At 41.4% G+C, this 21,052-nt stretch overlaps 2 protein-coding genes and 1 pseudogene across 11 annotated transcripts in view; 1 reads left to right on the plus strand and 2 right to left on the minus strand.

Moving 5' to 3' along the window:
* Positions 1 to 12,633, minus strand: part of Ttc28 (tetratricopeptide repeat domain 28) — a 567,342-nt gene extending 554,709 nt beyond the window's left edge. For all 6 annotated transcript variants that reach the window (XM_047560776.1, XM_047560775.1, XM_047560773.1 and 3 more), the window contains exon 1: positions 12,414 to 12,633. In XM_047560776.1, the coding sequence (XP_047416732.1) occupies positions 12,414 to 12,515 (102 nt within the window). In that variant the 5' untranslated portion in view covers positions 12,516 to 12,633. The remainder of the gene's footprint in view (positions 1 to 12,413) is intronic.
* On the plus strand, positions 5,276 to 5,565 carry LOC124990611 (small integral membrane protein 8-like; annotated as a pseudogene).
* A 4,447-nt stretch (positions 12,634 to 17,080) lies between the features above and the next one.
* Chek2 (checkpoint kinase 2) overlaps positions 17,081 to 21,052 on the minus strand; it is a 38,966-nt gene continuing 34,994 nt past the window's right edge. For all 5 annotated transcript variants that reach the window (XM_047562642.1, XM_047562641.1, XM_047562644.1 and 2 more), the window contains 2 exons: positions 19,774 to 19,854; positions 17,081 to 17,494 (listed from right to left, as the gene is read on the minus strand). In XM_047562642.1, coding sequence (XP_047418598.1) covers positions 17,405 to 17,494; positions 19,774 to 19,854 — 171 coding nt within the window. In that variant the 3' untranslated portion in view covers positions 17,081 to 17,404. The remainder of the gene's footprint in view (positions 17,495 to 19,773; positions 19,855 to 21,052) is intronic.

The raw sequence follows: 21,052 nt of genomic DNA on the forward strand, positions 1-21,052 counted from the left end.
TCACATAAACAGAAAATGTGAACTTTTCTGACTGGTTTCTTTGACTCAGAATGTTTTCAAGGTTCATCTACGATGTGTCATGTCTCAGTCAGTACGTCTTCCTTTTATGGCAAAAAATACTATTCCTTATATAGGTATGCTACATTGTGTTTATTCACTCAACAGTTGGTACCCTTGTGGGCTGCTTCCATTTGGGAGCTATTATGAATAACCAAGCAACGAACACTCACGGACAAGTTTTTGTGTGAACAAATACCTTCATTAACCCTCAGGGATACATCTAAGACTAGAATTACTGGGTCACATGGCAACTGTGTGCTTAACATTTTGAGGAACTATCAAATTGTCTTCCAAAGCAGCTGCATCGTTCCTCATTCCAGCAGTGTGGAAGGGGCTCCAGTTTCTCCACATCCTCACCAAACTTGCCAGGGTCTTTTTCATTTAAGCCACGCTAGTAGAGAGAAGTGGCATCCCACTGTCTCGCATTTTAATTTCCCTAATGGCTAATGATGCTGCATACCTTTTTATTTGCTTTCTGATCACTTATATATCTTCTTTGAGAAAAGTATATTCAAATTCTTTGTCCATCTTAACTGAGTTGTTCATCTTCCTATCATTGAGTTGTCTTTTATATATTCTTGCAAATATCTTCTTCCATTTTCTTAGTTTCCCTTCATTTTCTTGATTGTGTCCTTTTAATTTTTTTAAGAATTTAACCTTTATTTATTTATTTTTATGTTGTGCTAGGATCAAACCTAGTGCCTCACCCACATGAGTCATGTGCTCTACCACTCAGCCACAACCCCAGCCCTGTCCTTTTAATTGTCATTAACTCCAAATTATCCACTTTTTTCTTTGTCTGTACTTTTGGTATATCTAAGAAATCAATGTCTAACTCAAAATTTATTCCACGAAATTAAAAAAAAATTATTCCAGTGTTTCCTTCTAAGAGTTGTATTGCTTTTGCTCTTCGTTTTTTTTCTTTTGAGTTAATTTGGGGGAGGGCTGGGGTGGTACTGGGGAATGAACCCAGGGCCCCAAGAATGCTAGGCAAGTGTTCTAGAAACAAGGTTTTGCTATGTTGCCCAGGCTGACCTCAAAACTCATGACCTCCTGCCTTAGCCTCCTGAGTAGCTGATGACAGACGTGCACCACTGTGACTGGCCTGAGCTAATTTTTGTGCCTGGTTTGAAGAAGAGGTTCAAATTCATTCTTCTGCATGTGGATATCAAGCTGTGCAGCATCATTCTCTTCCCAACTGAGTGATTTCTGTACTTACGTAATGAACATCTGAAATCTGAAATCTGACATACTCCAAAATCTAAAACTTTGTGAGCACCACCATGATACCACAAGTGGAAAATCTGACACCTGTGCATAACACAAGCACACTAAAAATACTGTATAAAACTCCCTTCTGTCTATGTGTATAAGCTGTAAATGAAACATGAATTTCATGTTTAGATGTGTGTCCAATCCCTAAGACACCTCATTATGTATATGAAAAAATTCCAAAATCCAGTCAGATGTGTTGGTACACACCTGAAACATCAGCTACTTAGGAGGCTGAGGCAGAAGAACTGCAAGTTTGATATCAGGCTGGGCAACTCAGCAAGACTCTATCTCAGAATAAATAAAAAGGGCTTGGGATGTACTAAGTGGTAGAATGCACCTGAATTCAATCCCCAGTTCTTTGGGGGGAGTGGAGAGTCAATTGACCACAACTGTAAGGATTTATTTTTGACCTCTCAGTTCTAGTAATCTATGTATTATCCTTATGCCAATAGCACACTGTCTTGATTATTGAAGATTTGCAGTGAATTTTGATATTGGAAAGTGTGCGTCCTTTAACTTTGTTCTTCTTTTTCAGGATTAGTTTGGCTATTCTGGGGACCATGAATTTCCATATGGATATTAGACTCAGCTTATCAGTTTCTGTCAATTAAAAAAAAAAAGGCAGATGTGAGTTTGATCGGGATTGTATTTAATCTGTAAATCATTCCATCTTAATTTTAAGTCTTCTGGTCCATGAACATGGACTTTCAAGTAAGATGTGTTCTTATTTTAAAATTAAACTCCTGGGTTGTGTATATATCTGTCATAAAGCACTTGCCTGGCATCTTAAAAGCCCTTGGTTCAATACTCGGTACTACAAAAACAAAAAACTTAATTCCGTAACCTGGTCAGTCTAACTGCTAAAAAAAAAATCATAATAATAATAACCAAACAAAATATCCTCAACCCTAAAGAACAGAATCCATCTCAGCTTTATTTGATGCCAAAGAGTTCAATCATGAAATAGTAGCCCAGTTAAAAAGAGATTCCAATATTTTGTTAGAGTCTCTCCTTTAAATATAATCATCAAGGCAGGTGCAGTGTGCATGCCTATAGTCCCAGCTACTCAGGAGGCTGAGCTGAGGCAGGACAGCTTTCGACTAGGAGATGGGGTTCACCTGAGCAACACAAAGAGACCCATTTCTTTAATAGCAAAAAGGGGGCTGGGAATGTGGCTCAATTATAAAGACCTGGGTTCAATCCCTACGACCACAAAAATAATAAAAATAATAAAATTAAATATGTAAATCTAATTATCATCCTCTTCTCTCATCTCCATTTGCTTCTACTTTCTACTTATTCAATTATTTCCCAAACATCTTTTTCTTTTAACTTACTACATCATTTCTTCCCCCTTCTCATCTTCAAAATTATTTTCTTCTACTCTATAATCTTCTAAAAATAAGCACTAATCTGTTTTCCATATGCACAATTTGGCAAAATATAAGTAATGCTAATTCTATTTTCCTTTTATGTAGATTGACAACATTAATCTTAGTAATTTTCATCTTTATTAAAGTAATATTTTTCATGCAATTCTGTAATTGCAAACAATATTAATATCAAACTTGGAAGAATATTGGTATCAAATGAAAGAAAATATTTGCAAGAATATATTTTAAAAACTCTTACAACTCAATGATAAAAAGATGAACAACTCAGTTAAAATGGACATGAATTTGAACAGACTTTTCTCAAAGAAGATATACAAGTGACCAACATATTTCTGAACTATGTCCATAGTAAGCTGAAATAATTACCATGGCAATTCCTGAACTTCACTATGTCAAACTTAGCTGGTGATAGTATGGAAATTGTAAGTACATAACTGTGTGCAATAATGGTGTCTTCCCTCAGTAACATTCAGAGTTTACTTTTTTATTCTTTTTACTCCTAAAAAATTACAGTCAGGTTTGTTGTGTTATTTAGACCAGTTTAGACTACTACTTCTACGCAATCCTAAATCTTTATCTATAAAATAGAACCATATCTAATAATAAATTACCAACTGTTTGTCAAATGGAATCTCAAAAAGTCACAATGTAGATTATTATAGATTAACTTCACACTATTAGTCATTTAAAATATGATAAGGCATGTTTCTTACACTGAGGTAATCACTCCTAGAAGCAGGGTAGCTATGAAACTAAAAAAGGGGTTTTAGAAGAGGTCACAGTGACGTCAAATAAAATCACTCTATGACACCTACTTCCCTGCTTTTTCTGTCGTACTCTCTAATTACTATGACTACCTATTCAATCCTCCCATTACTACTTTTGCTCTAGTAAAAGGAACGAGTGTTTGGTCAGTAGTCAAAGAATAAAACAACGTTTTCTCAAAAATAAGAAATTACTAATGATTTTCAATGATAAAGTTCTAGTAAAAAAAAGTCTTTTTTTCCATTTTTATTTTTGTGATTAAAAACTTATTTGTATTGATAAGGCTTTCAGCAATAAAGTAATAAAGAATTATATTGAACCGTTTAGTAGACATTACCAAAATGGAATATAGCCAAAAATATTTATCTCAAATTCATCAAGTCTTTTTTTTTCTTTTTTCAATACTGGGGGTTGAATCCAGGGGTCATCTACCACCAACCTATATCTTGAACCCTTTTTATTTTTGAGACAGGGTCTAAGTGCCCAGGCTGACCTCAAATTTGTGATCCTTCTGCCTCGGTCTCCCAAGTAGCTGGTATTATTGGCATGCACCACCACAGGCCCCATCAGCTTTTTTGGGGAGAGGAGTGGGTACCGGGGATTGAATTCAGGGGCACTCGACCACTAAGCCACCTCCCAGCCCTATTTTGTATTTGTTTAGAGACAGGGTCTCACTGAGTTACTTATGGCCTCACGAAGTTGCTGAGGCTGCCTCTGAGCCCTCGATCCTCCTCTCAGCCTCCGGAGTCTCTGGGATTGCAGGTGTGCACCGCCGTGCAGGCCCCATCAACTCTATTTTTTTTTTTCCACGGTGCTGGGGCTTGAACCTAGGGCCTTGTGCTTGCAAGGCAAGCACTCTACCAACTGAGCTATCTCTCCAGCCCCCCATCAACTCTTTATACAGCCTTTAGTTCATAGGCAACAGAAGAACGTGACAAATGACACCACATGGCAGTTACTAGGAAAGTTCAGGAGGTAAGGCACTCTGCAGGACAACTGTTTGGTCTTTGCACTGCGTCTCATGCAATGTGTTGTGAAAAAAGGAACCATGCCAGATTAAGAGAGGTGGACATTAATTAAGCACGGTCTATGACTTAGACAGACCCAACAGCTTTAAAGGACATTTTGGGGTTGACTAGAAATTCTGAATTTTGTCTGTATATTTAATAAGAGGAAAATTTCAACTAAATGGGAAGTAGGATAGGTCACTGACAGAAAAAAAAAACACTCAAATTTTTTTTCTATTTTTATTGGTATATTATAATCATACATAATGGTGGAATTAGTTGTTACATATTCATAAGATTAGACAAAGGGGAATGAAGGGAAGGAAGGAGGGATGGGAATAGGAAAGACAGCAGAATGAATTGGACATACCTTTCCTATGCTCACATACGAATACACGACCAGTGTAACTCCATATCACATTCAACCACAAGAATGGGATCAAAATTGTAATGGGCTGCAACCCATGTATGTATAATATGTCAAAATACACCCTACTGTCATGTCTATCTAAAAACAACAAATGAAAATTTTTTTTAAAATCTCAGTTTCAAAAGAGTATCCATGGGGCTGGAGTTGTAGCTCAGTGGTAGAGCACTTGCCTAGCATGTTTGAGGCACTGGGTTTGATTCTCAGCACCACATATAAATAAATAAAATAAAATAATAAAATAAATAAAATAAAATAAAAAATATTTTTTAAAAAAAAGAGTATCCAGGTCGCAAGTGCCAAGGGGAAGTGACCCCGTGGAAGGTAATTAGTCAGCATTACTCAAGATGTCTTCACCACCTGAGCTACCAACACTTAAAAAGGAATCACCAAAAGAGAAAGACTTTCCAAACCCAGGGCTCAGAAGGGTAGGCACAACAACCTTATTTCGAGCTGTGAATCCAGAGCTCTTCATTAAACCTAAAAACCTGTAATGGCTTCTGGACTGGGCACCCTTCCGCTGTGTGTGGCTTATACTGGCTATCAACATGACACACAAGAGAAAAAGGACCTCTATGAAGCTATTGATAGTGAAGGTCATAGTTATATGAAGAGAAAAACTTCTAAATGGGATTAAAGGGATGGTTACTGCGATGAAACTTTATTAAAGGCTCTGAAATCTTCAAAGGAAAAGAAACAGAGTATTCTTATGCAATACAAACCAGCAATGCCACTTTTTAGTATTCACCCCCACTTCCCAAAAAAACACAAAACAAGGACTGGTAAGTGAATGTCCATAGCACCTCTAGTCACAGTTACCAAAAAAATAGAAAACAACCCAATGTCCATCAATTCATGGTGGATGGCTCATGAATTGTAGTATACACATATAATGTAGTGATACTGAGTAATAAAATGGAATGACCTGTCATTCTACTGACTGTGGTAGGATTATATAACTGTACATGTGTCTGAATGTATAGAACCACATAAATTGGTAACCTCTATTGCACATAAATTATACCTAAATACAGCTGATTTTTCAATATTTTGTTTTAGTTGTAGATGGACACCAATACCTTTATTTTATTTATATGTGGTGCTGAGGATCGAACCTAGGGCCTTATGCATGCTAGGCAAGTGCTCTACCACTGAGCCATAACTTCAGTCCTATAGATGATTTTAAATATAATAAAATTGAAGATATTTTGTACAACTTTTTTATTTTACTTAAAATGCCAATATACTTTTATATGTATGAAAAAAATTGATAGAAAGATGCACACAAAGTACCAGCAGGATATGTATCAAGGTATTGATGGCAGAAATCACTGGGTATTTGTATGTTATGAGGTTTGATGGAAGCATTTTGCTTCTTACATTTTCTAATTTCATACAATGCACAGGTATAGTTTTTACAATAGTAAGAGTTTTTTATTAAATTTTTTTTTAATTTTTACAGACTGCATTTTGATTCATTGTACACAAATGGTGTACAACTTTTCATTTCCATGATTGTACACGATATAGATTCACACCATTCGTGTAATCATACATATACATAGGGTAATACTGTTTCATTCTACTATCTTTCCATCCCCCATCCCCTCCAACCCCATTTTCCTCTACACCATCCAAAGTTCCTTCATTCTTCTCACTGTGCCACCACCCCCCCTCGTTATGTATTGTCACCCACTTATCAGAGAAAACATTTGGCCTTTGGTTTTTTGGGCTTGGCCTATTTCCCTTACCATAATATTTTCCAACTCCATCGATTTACCAGCAAATGCCATAATTTTATTCTTCTTTATGGCTGAGTAATATTCCATTGTGTATAGATACTGGAGTTTCTTTATCCATTTGTCAGTTGAAGGGCATCTCAGTTGGTTCCACAATCTAGCTATTGTGAATTAAGCTGCTATGAACATTTATGTGGCTGTGTCACTGTAGTATGCTGATTTTAAGTCCTTGGGGTATAAACTGAAGAGTGGGATAGCTGGATCAAATGGTGGGTCCATTCCAAGTTTTCTGAGGAATCTCTATACTGCTTTCCAGAGTGGCTGCACCAATTTGCCACTCCACCAGCAACGTATGAGTGTGCCTGTTTCCCCACGTCCATGCCAACACTTATTATTGCTTGTGTTCTTGATAACAGCCATTCTAATTGGAGTTAGATGACATCTTAGGGTGGTTTTAATTTGCATTTCTCTAATTACTAGGGATGATGAGCACTTTTTTATATATATGTTCATCAACTATATATTTTCTTAAAAATAAGTATCAGCTTTGATTTTTTAAAAAAGGAATTTTTCTTATATTAACATCCATGGGTTATCAATTTGTGGATTTGTGGGTTTTCAATTTACTTACAGTGGTAATTTTGGAGGTAAATTTTTATTGCTAAAATAATATTTACAGAGTAGATATTTAGCAATAGTGTAAATATTATTTTAGCAATAAAAATTTACCTCCAAAATCACCATATTTACAGAGTAAATATTATTTTCTTTGGTCACAGTGAATACTCATTCAATGAACACAATTTGTTCCAAGCATCATATTTATATCATGTTATATCTCTGGTTTCTTCCCTTAAAAATTAACAATTCACCTCAGCTACTAAACAGATACCAAATTAAAAATATTTACTCCCCCTCCCCCATGCTCTACCACTGAGTCAAACCCCTAGCCTTTTTATTTTGAGTTAGAATCTCCCTAAGTTGCTGAGGCTGGCCTTGAACTTGTGATCCTCCTGCTTCGGCCTCCCCAGCAACTGGGATTACAGGCCTGTGCCACTACACCCAACCCCAAATAAAATCACTTCCAATTTCAAACATCAACATTTTTAAGCATTAGCAAGAAGTATGTTGGCACAAGCCTGTAGTCTCACCTACTCCAGAGGCTGAGGGGAGAGAATCACTTGAGTCCATGAGTTCAAGATCAGCCTGAGCTGTTAACATGACTCTAGACTTCATTTCGAAATAAAAATAAAAATAAAAAGTTAAAATAAAATTTAGCAATAAGTTAAATGAAACAAGAATTGTAACCATCAAATCTAATGAAAAAATGCTACTTCAACTTTTAAGAGAAAAGTTTATTTAGTGTGGAAAAAGCATACTAAATAAGAACTGTGGAGTAAAAGTGAATAACTTTAATCACCCTTTCATTATTTTTAATATTTGGAAATACATTGTCAAATATCCTATACCAGCCTGGATTTACTAAGCTTTCATAATACAACCATGTGGTGTGTGAGACTTTGTCTTCTCTCTATCTCTGTTCCTCAAGCACTTACCAGGATTTCTTGGGTTATAGAAAAGTGATGGGGACAGGAAGAGGTTTGTGGGTTTTGTTTGTGGTTTTTTCTTTCAGGATATTGTGTGGAGGGAGGGGGTCTGTGGTTTGGGAGGTTTTCTGATTTTGTGTTTGTTAGTTTGGGCTATTTTTGGCTTTGTTTGTTTTTATCTTTTTTCTTTTGGGGGGGTTTACCTTTAACTGGAGTTAATTAGCAGAAGAGAAACAACAAACATCAGATCCCTGTCACATGCAAGGCGTTGTTCTAAACATCTACCTACATTCTTTTATTTAACAATTCTCTGGGATGGATGTCACTGTCTCACTGTATGTATCAGAACAATGAGAAGCACAGCAGTTTAGACCTGTCAACACTCATACAACTAGTTAGGAAGATAGCCAAAACAAAGGCATATGAATCTAGATCTGTATCCAAGTTCATACTTTTGCTTTCAAAGACCATTCTTCCTTGTTAATTTTAGGAAGATTTGAAAGAGAAAACTGGAATAAACAACAACTAAATGATGAAGTTAAAAAGTAAATCCAAAGTCAACTGTATTTCTAGCAATGAGCAATATGAAATTTTAAAAATAGTTCCATGGGACTTGGAGATTTACCTTGGTTGTAGAGTGTGTGCCTAGTATGTATAAAGTCCTGGGTTCCATTCTCAGCACCTCTCCACTCCCCAAAAAAGTTCCATGTATGATCCATATCAAATAGAATAAAATATTTTTTAAACTCTCTTTAAGTGCACGACTTACATCCTGAAAACTACAAAGTAACACATCACTATAAAATCCAAACTGCCTTTTTTTTTTTTTTTTTTTTTGCAGAAATGGATAAATTGAACCTAAAACTCATAAAAATATAAGGGACATAGAATGGCTTAACAGTCTTGAAAAAGAACAATGCTGGAGGAGTTACACTCAATTTCAAAACCTATTACCAAGCTACAGTAATCAAATAGTGTAGTGCTGGCATAAGGACAGATATGTAGATCAACAGAATAGAATTCAGAGTTCAGAAATAAAACCTCACATATGGTCAACTGATTTTCAATAAAGGGGTACAAAGATCATTAAATGAGGAACAGTCTTTCCAATATATGGTGCTGGGAAAAGTGAATATCCATATGCAAAAGAATGAATTTTGACCACTAAATCATACCATACACAAAAATTAACTCAAAAGGGATCAACAAACTAATTATAGGTTAAAGGCATAAACTGTTAGAAGAAAACGTAGGAGTCTATCTTCATGACCCTGCATTTGACAATGGATTCAGCTATGACACCAAAGGCATGAACAACAAAAGAAAATCTGAGCTGGGCGGTGGCGCACACCTGTAATCTCAGAGGCTCGGGAGGTTGAGGCAGGAGGATCAGGAGTTCAAAGCCCACCTCAGCAAAAACGAGACCCTGTCTCTAAATAAAACACAAAACAGGGATGGGGATGTGGCTCAGTGTTTGAGTGCCTCTGAGTTCAATCTCTGGAACCCCCCCAAAAGAAATGGACTTTATTGAAATTAAATACATTTTTACACCAAAGAACATTATCAAAAAATTGAGCCATGTGTGGTGGTGCACAACTGGAATTCCAGTAACTCAGGAGGCTGAGGCAGGAGGATCTCAAGTTCAAAGCCAGTCTCAGCAACTTAGTGAGATCCTGTCTCAAAGTAAAAAATAAAAAGGGCTGAAGATGTAGTGGTAAAGCACCCCTAGGTTCAATCAGCAGTACAAAAAATAAAATTTAATACCACAATAAGATACTACTTCATACCTACAAGGATGGCTAAAGTTAAAATACAGACAGTAACAGGTACTGGTCAGGAAGTAGAGAAACAGCAACCCTTGTACATTACTAGTGATGAGATGTAACATGCAGTAGAGCCTCAAAAAACACTTTGAGTTCCTCAAAAAGCTTAACAGAGTTATGTGACCTAGCAATTCTACTCCTAGAATATACCCAAGAGAAATTACAACATATGTCCATACTAAAACTTGTACACAAATGTTTTTTAAATATCTTTTAGATGTTGACAGACCTTTATTTATTCATTTACTTATATGTGATGCTGAGAATCAAACCCCAGTGCCTCTCACATGCTAGGCAAGCGCCCTACCACTGAGCCACAACCCCAGTCCCTATACAAATGTTTATTGAAGCATCATTCATAATAGCCCAAAATAAGGGGGAAAACATATAACAACAGATGAATGCACAAATGGTATCTGGTATATCCATTCAAAAGAATATTATTCAGTAATAAAAAAGAATCAAGTTCTATAGCAATTCTACTCCTAGAATATACCCAAGAGAAATTACAACATATGTCCATACTAAAACTTGTACACAAATGTTTTTTAAATATCTTTTAGATGTTGACAGACCTTTATTTATTCATTTACTTATATGTGATGCTGAGAATCAAACCCAGTGCCTCACACATGCTAGGCACACACTATGCTACATGAAAGAAGTCAATCACAGAAAAGTATAACAGTCCATTATATAAAATGTGCAGAATAACTAATTTCAGAGCAGAAAGGCTAGTTATTGGAAATAAGGAAAGGGCAGCTAGTGGGTAAAGAATTTTTTGGGGGGTGACAAAAATGCTTTAAAAAGTGATGATTGCACAACTATGAAAATATTAGAAACCACAAAATTATACACTACAAGGGTTAATTTTATGGGAGGTAAATTGTCTCTCAAGGCTTTTTAAAAGACACTTTAAAAAGACATATCCACATAAGCTACAAAAACAACACACTGAGAGACTACAGCACCTAATTTTTCAATTTTTCTTCTTCAGATGCAATCTCAAATCTGAAAGTCAAGTCTTCCTACACTTGCATACTTTGTTAACTGAACAACAAAAACACTATGGAAGTGAAGGCAACTAAATGAAATTCAACTTGATTAAAAAAAATCCTCTGAAATATCAATTTTATTTTAGCATTGACTCTGAACTAAACATAAATCTGAATTTCAAAGTATCACATAAAAACTAGGAATACTAGAGGTTTAAGTAAATTGCCAACTTTCCAGAATAGATAAACAGTAATTCAGATTTGCTTTGATGCAAATGTAAATGTTTACCTGCCTCAAAGGAACAAAATCCTATAAGCCTAGAGTTCCCAAGTGAAGAGAGAGAAATATGCATTTTTTAATTCAGAATTTTGTTTCAGAATTAATTTTAACCTAGCTAGGGTATACAGAGTTGATCCTTTACACTAACCAACAAACACACTGCTCTTGACTGGAACATACTGAAAACATGGCATTATAAACAGACAGAATTTGGGAGCTGAGAAAAATCACACATACAATAAAAATACTACTCTCAAGAAGCTCCTGAAAATGTCTCAAGGGTTCCTATGCTTCAGACTCCTTAGTCATCCAGTCTTCCTATAAATATTTACTGAACATCCACCATGTGCCAGGCAACATGCAGGGTACCAGGATAAACAGCAGGTCCCTGGTTGCAGGAAGCTTACCCTCTACAACTTGTCAAACCCTTCTGATTAAAAATTCAGAGTTTTCTCCCCTATCTTGGGCCTGGGGTGGAGCATGAACGCTGCATTTTTACAAAAGGCTCCCAATTATTCCTATACTGGACCATCCCACCCCATCCTGCAGGGGAGCCCCGCATTCAAAGTTCACTCAGCAGCCTTCACCTTGACGGGCACCCCAAAAACACCTCGAAGTCGAGGTGGACCGGAAGCTTTCTGGCATCCCTCTGGTGAGTCACCAGCAGTTGTTGCCTTCCCGGGACGGAGCGCTCACTCCCAACCTCCCAGCCTCACCTGAGGCTGGCAGCACCTGAACCTCCCCAGCGGCAGACACCTGTCTCGGGCGGATGCAGTCCGCCGCTTAGGTGGGCCATGGTCCCAGGGTTCCGCCCCACAGGGGAGGAGTCAAGGAGAAGGTGCGCGGGAATTAGGCGCCGACAGTATACCGCCGCCCCCCGTCCCGCGCACGCACGCACGCACTCACACACTCCCGCGGAAACTGAGGCAGACGGGCGGCGGAGCTGGTCCCGCTGCCCGACGGCTCGCGGAGGGGTAGGAACCCCGACGACGAGGTGGCTTCCGCCTCGCGGGCACTCCTCAGCCGCTGAGGCCCGGCCCGGCTTGCACCCGCGGAGTTTCACAAAGAAAGTCTCCCGGCCCGCGCCCCTCACGCACTCACCGGCGCCGGCGCCGGCGGAGACTCGGGCTCCCGCCGTCTGCGGCCCCGAGCCGGGGTCGACCCTGGGGTCGGTTCGGACGCTGGCGGCAGCGACTGCTCCATCCCCACGGGGCCCGGGCCGCGTCCGCCTCGAGCTAACGGTCCCGCCAGCTAGGCGCGCGCACCGCTCCCGCGCGCCATGTTCCCGCCGTGCCGCGCGCCGCCGAGGCGACCCACAACGCCCCCCCGCGCCGCGCACGCGCGCCCCCGCGGCGTCCACGCACACACGGCGCACGCGCGCACTCGCCGCGCCCCCTCCCGCGCGCCCCGCCTGGAGCCCTCAGGAGCCGGTCGCTGTTCCCGGCGTCGCGTTCACCCCCGCCGCGCCTGTCCGGCCGGGAGGGAGAGCGCGCCGTTCCCGGCTCTGCGCCGCCGCCTGCCGCACTGCGGACCACCCAGGCCAAGCCCATTTCCTGCGCTGCTCCTAATGCTTCATTCGCGTCGTGGGGCTTGGGGCGAGGGTCCGCCCAAGAAGTGCCAGAAGGACTAAGTGGTTGAGAGCCCAGTCCTGGGGGTGTGCAGGCACGTGCGCGAATGTAGGTGGCACCCTGACCGCCAGCATCCTGGGCAGAGCCAGACTCAATAGAAACCAGAGTTCAAGTCCCGCATCTCACTCACCCTTGGACCTTAGGGTCATAATCCAGCGCCGCACCACGTGCTTACAAGGTGGGCGCTCCATAAAGGGTTCAAGTGTCGCCTCCATCTCCCAAACTGGGAGATTGAGCTTATCACTTGACCAACCCAGACAGCCTCCATTTCTACGTGTGCAGCGGATTTCCTAGGGTTGACCTGTGCTTTCGGGAGACAATGCATCACACGCTGCCTGGTACACAAGTAGCCCTCCAAGATTCGGTGTCTTGGTTCCTGCCCTACCCGTCCAAGACTCCTAAAAGTTTAATGAAAGGGGTTCTGTCCCAAACTCTGTGGTATAATTAGCTGGGAGGAGCTCACCCAACCTTGGGGCTACAAGGGACTCTTTACTTCCCACGTCTTCACTTTCCATTCTCTGCCCCAAAACCTCTCTGAAAACCCTAAAGCTGGCACAAAAACAAGAGCAGAGAACATTTTCCCTACTAGAAAAAGGAGTTTTCAAGAGTCTCTTGGAATTTGTAAATGGTTGTGCTTATTTCTCTTGGCATTTTCCAGACACGAGTGACACAACGTGGAGGAAAAAAAGAGAGAGACAAAGAAATATACCTGCTCACATGATGGAAAGTTCTGGCTGGAGCCTCATTTCTGGCATAGCTGAATCCAGTAGCTCAGACCAGACTCGGCCTCTCTGATCTGTCTCAGGTCTTTCTTTCCTCTCTGATAACTTCATGTCTGTTCAGTTTCTTCCACATAAGTGGCCCAGGCAGGCTACCAAGAGAGCATGGGCTGTTTCCCAGTACGGGTTGAGTATCCCTAATTCTAAATACTCAGAGGTGTCCCAGATCTTGGATTTTGGAATACTTACTTATAATGAGATATATTGAGGATGGGACACAAATCTAAACATGAAATTCACTTATGTGCATGAAACCAAGTTTCATGTATGGAATTTTTCACATAGCATCATGTCAATGCCCATAAAGTTTTGGATTTTAGAGCATTTTGACTTTTCAGATTAGGGTTGCTTAAACCTGTAGTTCCAGCCAGAGTCCCAGGGTTGACTTATCATTGGACCCACTTGGACTACATGCCCCTGCCTGAGCCAATCCCTATTGGCTAGATCTGGACATATGGGAAGGGGTTGAAGTCAGACCCTCCAGGACATGAAGAGGAAGAGGAAGTGGGAGAAAGGATGCTTCCACCTGAAAAATAGGGAATGCGATTACCAGAAGTGGCACTGGACACAGGGCTGGCACAAATAAGAGCTATCCAGGGCACCATTACATGGGCATTAAATAGGTCCAACAGAGAACCAACTGCCTGTTCTACAAAAGGGAATGGTGGTTACTTCAGTCAATGAAAAATGACCCTCCACCTGTTCCCACCACCAACCCCAGGCCTGCCACTTCCCAAGTCTGCTTAGTCAAAGGAATCCAATGACCAGGCAAGTGCCCAAGCAAGAAGTGAAAAGATGATGAGGCTACTTTCCTGTTCACAGACTGACTCCCTCTGGCTACTTATGTGGCTCTCCCACTTTTATGATGGAAGGCAACCTTGATGAGTCCCTTACCACATGCCAGGCACTTTATGGACCTTATTCCACTGAATCCTCACAAACAGCAGAGGTTGTTATTCTTACCGAACCCACTTTACAAATAAGAAAGCAAAAGCTTATCAAGAAACTTAACCAAAGTTCCAGCGAATAACTTACCCAAAAGCCAATGTTAGGTAAGCACAATATTGTGTCCATCATGAATGTTGTCATCCCAGCTCATTTTGCTCATATTTCAAAGTCCTGTACCCACCTCCAGCTAGATAGCCAGTGGGAGGAATTCCATAGCCGAAGGAACTTCCAGGGACTTCTCCAGCTTCCAAGTCCGGGAGCAGACACTCAGCTTTTCTATTGCCCCCCAGCCCCATGCCATGACTTCATTGTAATAGGGGAAAGACGTCTCCTGAAAGGAGTGAGGCTAGGAAGAGAAAAATCAGTGTCAAGTGGCCCTGATTAGCAAGCAGTTAATGTCTCCCCATTAGGAAATGTATTAAGTCTCCTATGGCTGCTGTAACAAGTTACCACAAACTGTGTGGCTAAAAACAATACAAAATTACTCTTGGAGTTCTATAGGTCAGAAGCCTGAAATGAGTTTCCGTTGGTTCAAGTCAAATTGTAAAATACTAGCTCCTTCAGGGAGCACTGAAGGGAGCATCCATTGGCTTCCTTTTTTAGTTTCCAGGGGTTGTCTATAGTCCTTGGACCCTTCCTTCCCTTTTCAAAGAACATCACTCCAATCTGTGTTCAGTTATCACATCATTTCACCTGATTCTGGTTTCTCTTGGGTGCCTCTTAAAAGGATCCTTGTGATAACATCGGCCCCCAAGATAAAACAGGATAATCTCCGCATCTCAAGATCCTTAATCATGTCCATGAAGTCCTTTTTACAATGTAAAGTAACATGTTCACAGCTTCTGGGGATGAGAATAAGGACACCTGTTGAGGGTCATTATTCAGCCCACCATGGCAGGTATTACCAGAGTGAGCTAATACAATGTGCTCTGGAAACAGAAGGGCTGGCTAACTCTGCCCAAGAGGGAAAATGCCCTCAGAAACCTCAGCCTCCATATTATTCAAATGAGCTAAAACCCATCTAACTTGGCAATCTCAACCTCATTCCTTTCAATACTCAAACCACCTAAAAATCCCCATCAGCCCTCTGCACCAGGCCGGCCAAACCTCAGAATGCTTACATACCCTTCTAATGGAAATTTTCAACCCCACCCTCACCCCCAGTGCCAGGGGCAACAGCTGTGTGCCCTTGACACTGTCCTAGCCAGTAAGTGGCATTAGAACCATGCTATGGTCACTGAGTTACAAGGTGGTCTAGCGTCAACCAGGCAAAGTTGTAAAAGCAGCACAATCAGTGGGTGAGAAAGAGAGGAACCAGCCATTAGAAATGCCTGCATTCCTGATGGCTCCAGGCACAGTCATCTGTAGCTTCGAGGCACACCCCTTCTTCCATGAAATAATGTGAGTGGGTTTGTTTTCTGCCAAAGATGTTCCAACTTCCACAGATCACAGGGCTGTCCCTGAAGCCGGCCTGGAGGGACCAAATGCACTTAATGGTAAACAAGAGTAAATGCTCCTTTGGGCAGTTCAATGAACTTACTGGCATTTGAGTTCAGACATCAGTCACTTGTGAGTTTTATCAATGAGTCACCATCCATGAGTCTGAATATGAAACTAAAAAGAGACAGACATTAGTTTTAGAATCAGAAAAACCTGGGTTGGGTTCCAGCTTTGCCACTTATCAGCTGTGTGATGTTAGAAAGATTATCTTCTCTAAGCCTAGATTCCTCACCTGTAACATGAGAGTGATTGGGTGACTTAGCTTGTAGGATCATTGTGAGGACAAAACCAGCCAAGAATAGGGCTTTTGCCCAGGGCCTCCCTAATCATTACTGGGTCAACAAACCACATTTACATCCTTAACTCCACTTCCAACACCCAAACAGCTCTGCAAAACAAGTCATCCATAATTCATTTGGGAGAAAAGACTGATGTGAATTAACATAAGACAACCTTCCTCTTTCTCTGCCCCTCTTGTGAATATTTGCTGCAGAAATATCAATCTATGAGTATGGTGATAGGACCTCCCTGGGGTGTTACACATAATATACAGAAGTGGATCGACTTCCAAAACTTGGAAAATTTTGCATATCACAACTTACCTGGTCCCAAGGTTTCAGACTGTAGACATGTATCTTTATCAGAGAAAGGACGATAATTTAAAACTGGCTCATGATATATACACTAATGTACCTGCCATCTCTTGGAATCTTGGGCAGTCAGTCACTACAAATGCCACCCCAACCTCCCTGTGCCCCTTTCCCTATAACTGTCTAAGAGGTCTTTCGAATTTGTATTCAGCTGTCACTAGCTAAAACCAGGTGACATCTGAGAAACCAGTCTGATAACAACAGCCCAAGTAGGGCTTTAGATGAAAAGCACACAATAACTGTTTTCTTTTCTTTTTCTTTTATTTCTTTATTTATTTTGGTGTTGGGACTCAAACCCAGGGCCTTGCATTTGCTATGCAATTGTCCAGCCACTGGCCATATCCCCAGGCCCCAACAATTTTTTTAAAAAAGAAAAAAAAAAAAGTTTTAATAAAAGGCAGTCAACCAAAGAGCTATTCATCAAGCATACACCCAAAGCCCACATTCCATCAGGTTTTTAATTGAATTATCAGTGATTGTGGAAAAGCAATTATTCCCATAATTAAAATACAAGTGATTAAAAAAAAAAAAAAAAAAAACAGACTTAAAAGATGACAGCAGAGTGAAGAAGCACATTTCTGTCGTGTTCACAACACAGAGGTGCGCACACTAGGGCGCTTCGTGCTCTCTGAGTCTTCTGCTTCCCCTTCCAAGGGCCGCTTTCGACTAGTGGAAGGCTGCAAATAAAGGAAAAAGGAGAGATGTTCAGAAGGAAATGACTGGCTTCTATTAAACTTCACCAGTATTTTTCCAGTAAACCCGGGGCACTGTGTGTGAAGCACAATACCAAGAAAAACTGGCAGTCACTGCAACTGAACCAATACACTGGACTCCAATACACTTATCTGACATTTCTCTCCTCGTGGTTTCCAACCACTTAATGATGTACAGACAGTTCAACTAGAATTTTGTTTTTATAAGAAATCTTGCCAGGCGTGGTGGCGCACACCTGTAATCCCAGACGCTCAGGAGGAGGCTGAGGCAGGAGGATCTCAAGTTCAAAGCCAGCCTCAGCAACTGAGAGAGGCTCTGTCTCTAAATATATTTTTTTAAAAAGGGGATGTGGCTTAGTGGTTGAGTACCCCTGGATTCAATCCCTGGTACCAAAAAAAAAATAATTTTTAAACATTATTGCATTTTTTTATACTTTTATTTATTTATTTTTATGTGGTGCTGAGGGTCAAACCCAGTGCCTCACACATGCTAGGCAAGGGCTCTACCACTGAGCTACAACCCCAGCCCCACCTCCCTTTTTTGGTACAGGGGATTGAACCCAGGGGCACTTAACCACTGGGCTACATCCCCATCCCTTTTTTATATTTTATTTAGAAACAGGGTCTCGCTGAGTTGCTTAGGGCCTAAGTTGCTGAGGCTGCTTTGAACTTTCGATCCTCCTGTCTCAGCCTCTCGAACTGCAGGGATTATAGGTGTGCACAACTGCACCCGGCTCAACTACAATTTTTTGACTTTACAACAGTGCACAAGCAACACACAGATAGTAAAAAATAAACTACAAATTTGGATATCTTTTTGTAGGCTAACAATAGTATCTCCTGATGTGAGGCAACTGCAGCTCCTGGTCAGCAAGACCACAAGGGGAAGCCCATACACTATGGTATGCAACTGGGGCCAAGCTATGATGCTGAAAAGCTCAGTAGATTAGGGTATTAAATGCACTTTCAGCTTACAGTGTTTGCAATTTAAGATGGGGTTATTGGGATGTAATCCCAACACTAAATACAGGGCCTGGGGTTACAGTTTAGTGGTGCAGTATGTGCTTCATATGCACTTAGGCCTTGCGTTCAGTCCCTGGCACCAAAAGAGAGAGAAAGAAGTTGGCACAGTAGTGTGCACCTGTAATTCCAGGCTACTTGGAGCTACTTCGGAGGCTAAAGCAGGAAGATGGTAAGTTTGAGGCCAGTCAGGACAACTTAGTAAGATCCTGTCTCAAAATAAAACAAAAAGGACTAGGGGTTGCGGCTCAGTGATAGAGCACTTGCCTAGCATGTGTGAGGCCCTGAGTTTAATCCTCAATACCACAAATAAAGAGAAAGACTAATACCTCTCACTCTGAGCCCCAGCTTTTATTCTTTTATGGAAAAGACAAGCTTTTCTGCCTTAGTTGTTTCCCCGTTTACAAAACGGAGAGGGAGGCGGGGAGAAAAGCAGAACTATCATTCACCAAAAGAAAGCTGAACACGAAAGAAGTGGTACTTACTTATACTTACACAAAATTTTAGAATAAAATTATAAACAATAAATCATCAACTGTCCAAATTTTAAGTTTTCCAACAAATTTTAAATTGAGCCTCTAACATGTTTAATCTTGTCTTGCAGAAGAACTTTTTAATGACAGATATAGCTGTGCTTCACTAATGTATTAAACAATCTTTTTATATGTATGTATATATTTTAATTGTAGATGAACACAATACCTTTACTTCATTATTATGTGGCACTGGGGATTGAACCCAGTGCCTATCGAACTCAGTGCATATTGAACCCAGTGCCTCCCACATGCGAGGCAAGTGCTCTACCACTGAGCTACAACCCCGGCCCCTGTATTAAACAATCTTATAAGGGTGCTAGAGCCAATCAAATTGAAACAAAACACCTACCACATATACCTTTAAGAATGTTAAGCAGGGTGCAGGGATGCACGCCTGTAATCCCAGGGGATCAGGAGGCTGAGGTAGGAGGATCACAAGTTTAAACCCAGCCTCAGCAACTTAGTGAGCACTAAGCAACTCAATGAGACCCTTGTCTCTAAATAAAATACAAAATAGGGCTGGGGAGGTGGCTCAGTAGTTGAGTGCCCCTGAGTTCAATTCCAGGTACCCCCTCCCTCCAAAAAAGAATGTTAAGCAATTGCCACTCCTGATAATCTTCAGTCTCATCAGACTCATTTATCAACTCTTTAACCTAGTCTACATTTAATCATCTTCAGTAGGGATACCTGGGTTGGGACCTGGGGTACAGCAATTGATTTATTTTCTTCGGCCAGTAGCTCCTGAAACTTTCTCTTCATGTCCTCATCCTGTGAAGAAATGGAAAACATAAGTAGGCTGTGTTCGAGGGAAAGAAAGTTCCGTTAGAAGGATGGGACAAGGCACCTCTGCAAAGATGGAAGCTGGCACCTGTCCGCTAAGAATGACCCGTCTGCTGAAGGGTCACGGCTGCTCACCTCTGCCTTCTGAGTAGTCTCATGAGCAATCAGAGTTCAGTCAACACTGACTGAACCAAACCCACGTGCCTAAGAGCTCAGAGGGTGAGAGAACCACAGACCCTAGATGACCAGCATTCCAGATCCTGAGAGCGCCAAAGCTGGGGGACTCCACACAGCTGCCTGAATCCTTCCACAACACCCCTGCCTGCCATCAGCAAGGCCATTTACACAGGCTACCAACCTAACGACTGACTCAGCACCCTAAGAAAATTACCCAGCATTTGCTGTACACACTGCCACAAGCTCTTGAAGCCCACGATATCCCACGCTCAGCTCCAATGCAAAAGGACAACAATGAACATGACACAGCATTACAGGTGTTTCATGATGCAGGAGGAAAAGGTGGGGTCGGGGTGGAGTGGGCAAAGAACTCTTGTCCAAATGTGTGAGGACAGTTCTACCTCTCTGGATGCTCAGTTCTACAGAATTCAAGGATTTGCATTGGGGATCCTTGACAGGTGGTCTGGGATAGTTCCCCCATCTTCCATAATACAAAACATTTCTAACTACGAATGAGGGCTTGGGGTCCACCCAGAAGCTCTGCTCACCATGAAGTGTGCAGCATAAAGACCCCAAGCAGTTTGACTGCAAAGCCCCACATACTTTACTAACCAACCCACCCCCTCCCTCCCTGTTCCTCCCCCTAAGCCAACCACGCCAGGGGGAGAGGACGCAGGAAGGGGTTTCCAAAATTCAGCAATTTGGTGGCCACGGGAATTGTATGGTGCCAGGTGTGGTGGCACACGGCTGTAATCCCAGCAGCTCGGGAGGCTGAGGCAGGAGGATGGAGAGTTTAAAGCCAGCCTCAGCCAAAGCGAGGCACTAAGCTACTCAGTGAGACCCTGTCTCTAAATAAAATACAAAATAGGGCTGGGGATGTGGCTCAGTGGTCAATCCCCGATACCCCCCCCCCCAAAAAAAAGGAACTGTATGGTACTAGAGAGCTGACCCTCTATCATCTCGCCTCCATCTAGAAGCTGGAACCACCACCTGTTTCCATCACTCTGCC

The sequence above is a fragment of the Sciurus carolinensis genome, chromosome 8 (assembly GCF_902686445.1).
Source record: "Sciurus carolinensis chromosome 8, mSciCar1.2, whole genome shotgun sequence".
NCBI lineage: Eukaryota > Metazoa > Chordata > Mammalia > Rodentia > Sciuridae > Sciurus > Sciurus carolinensis.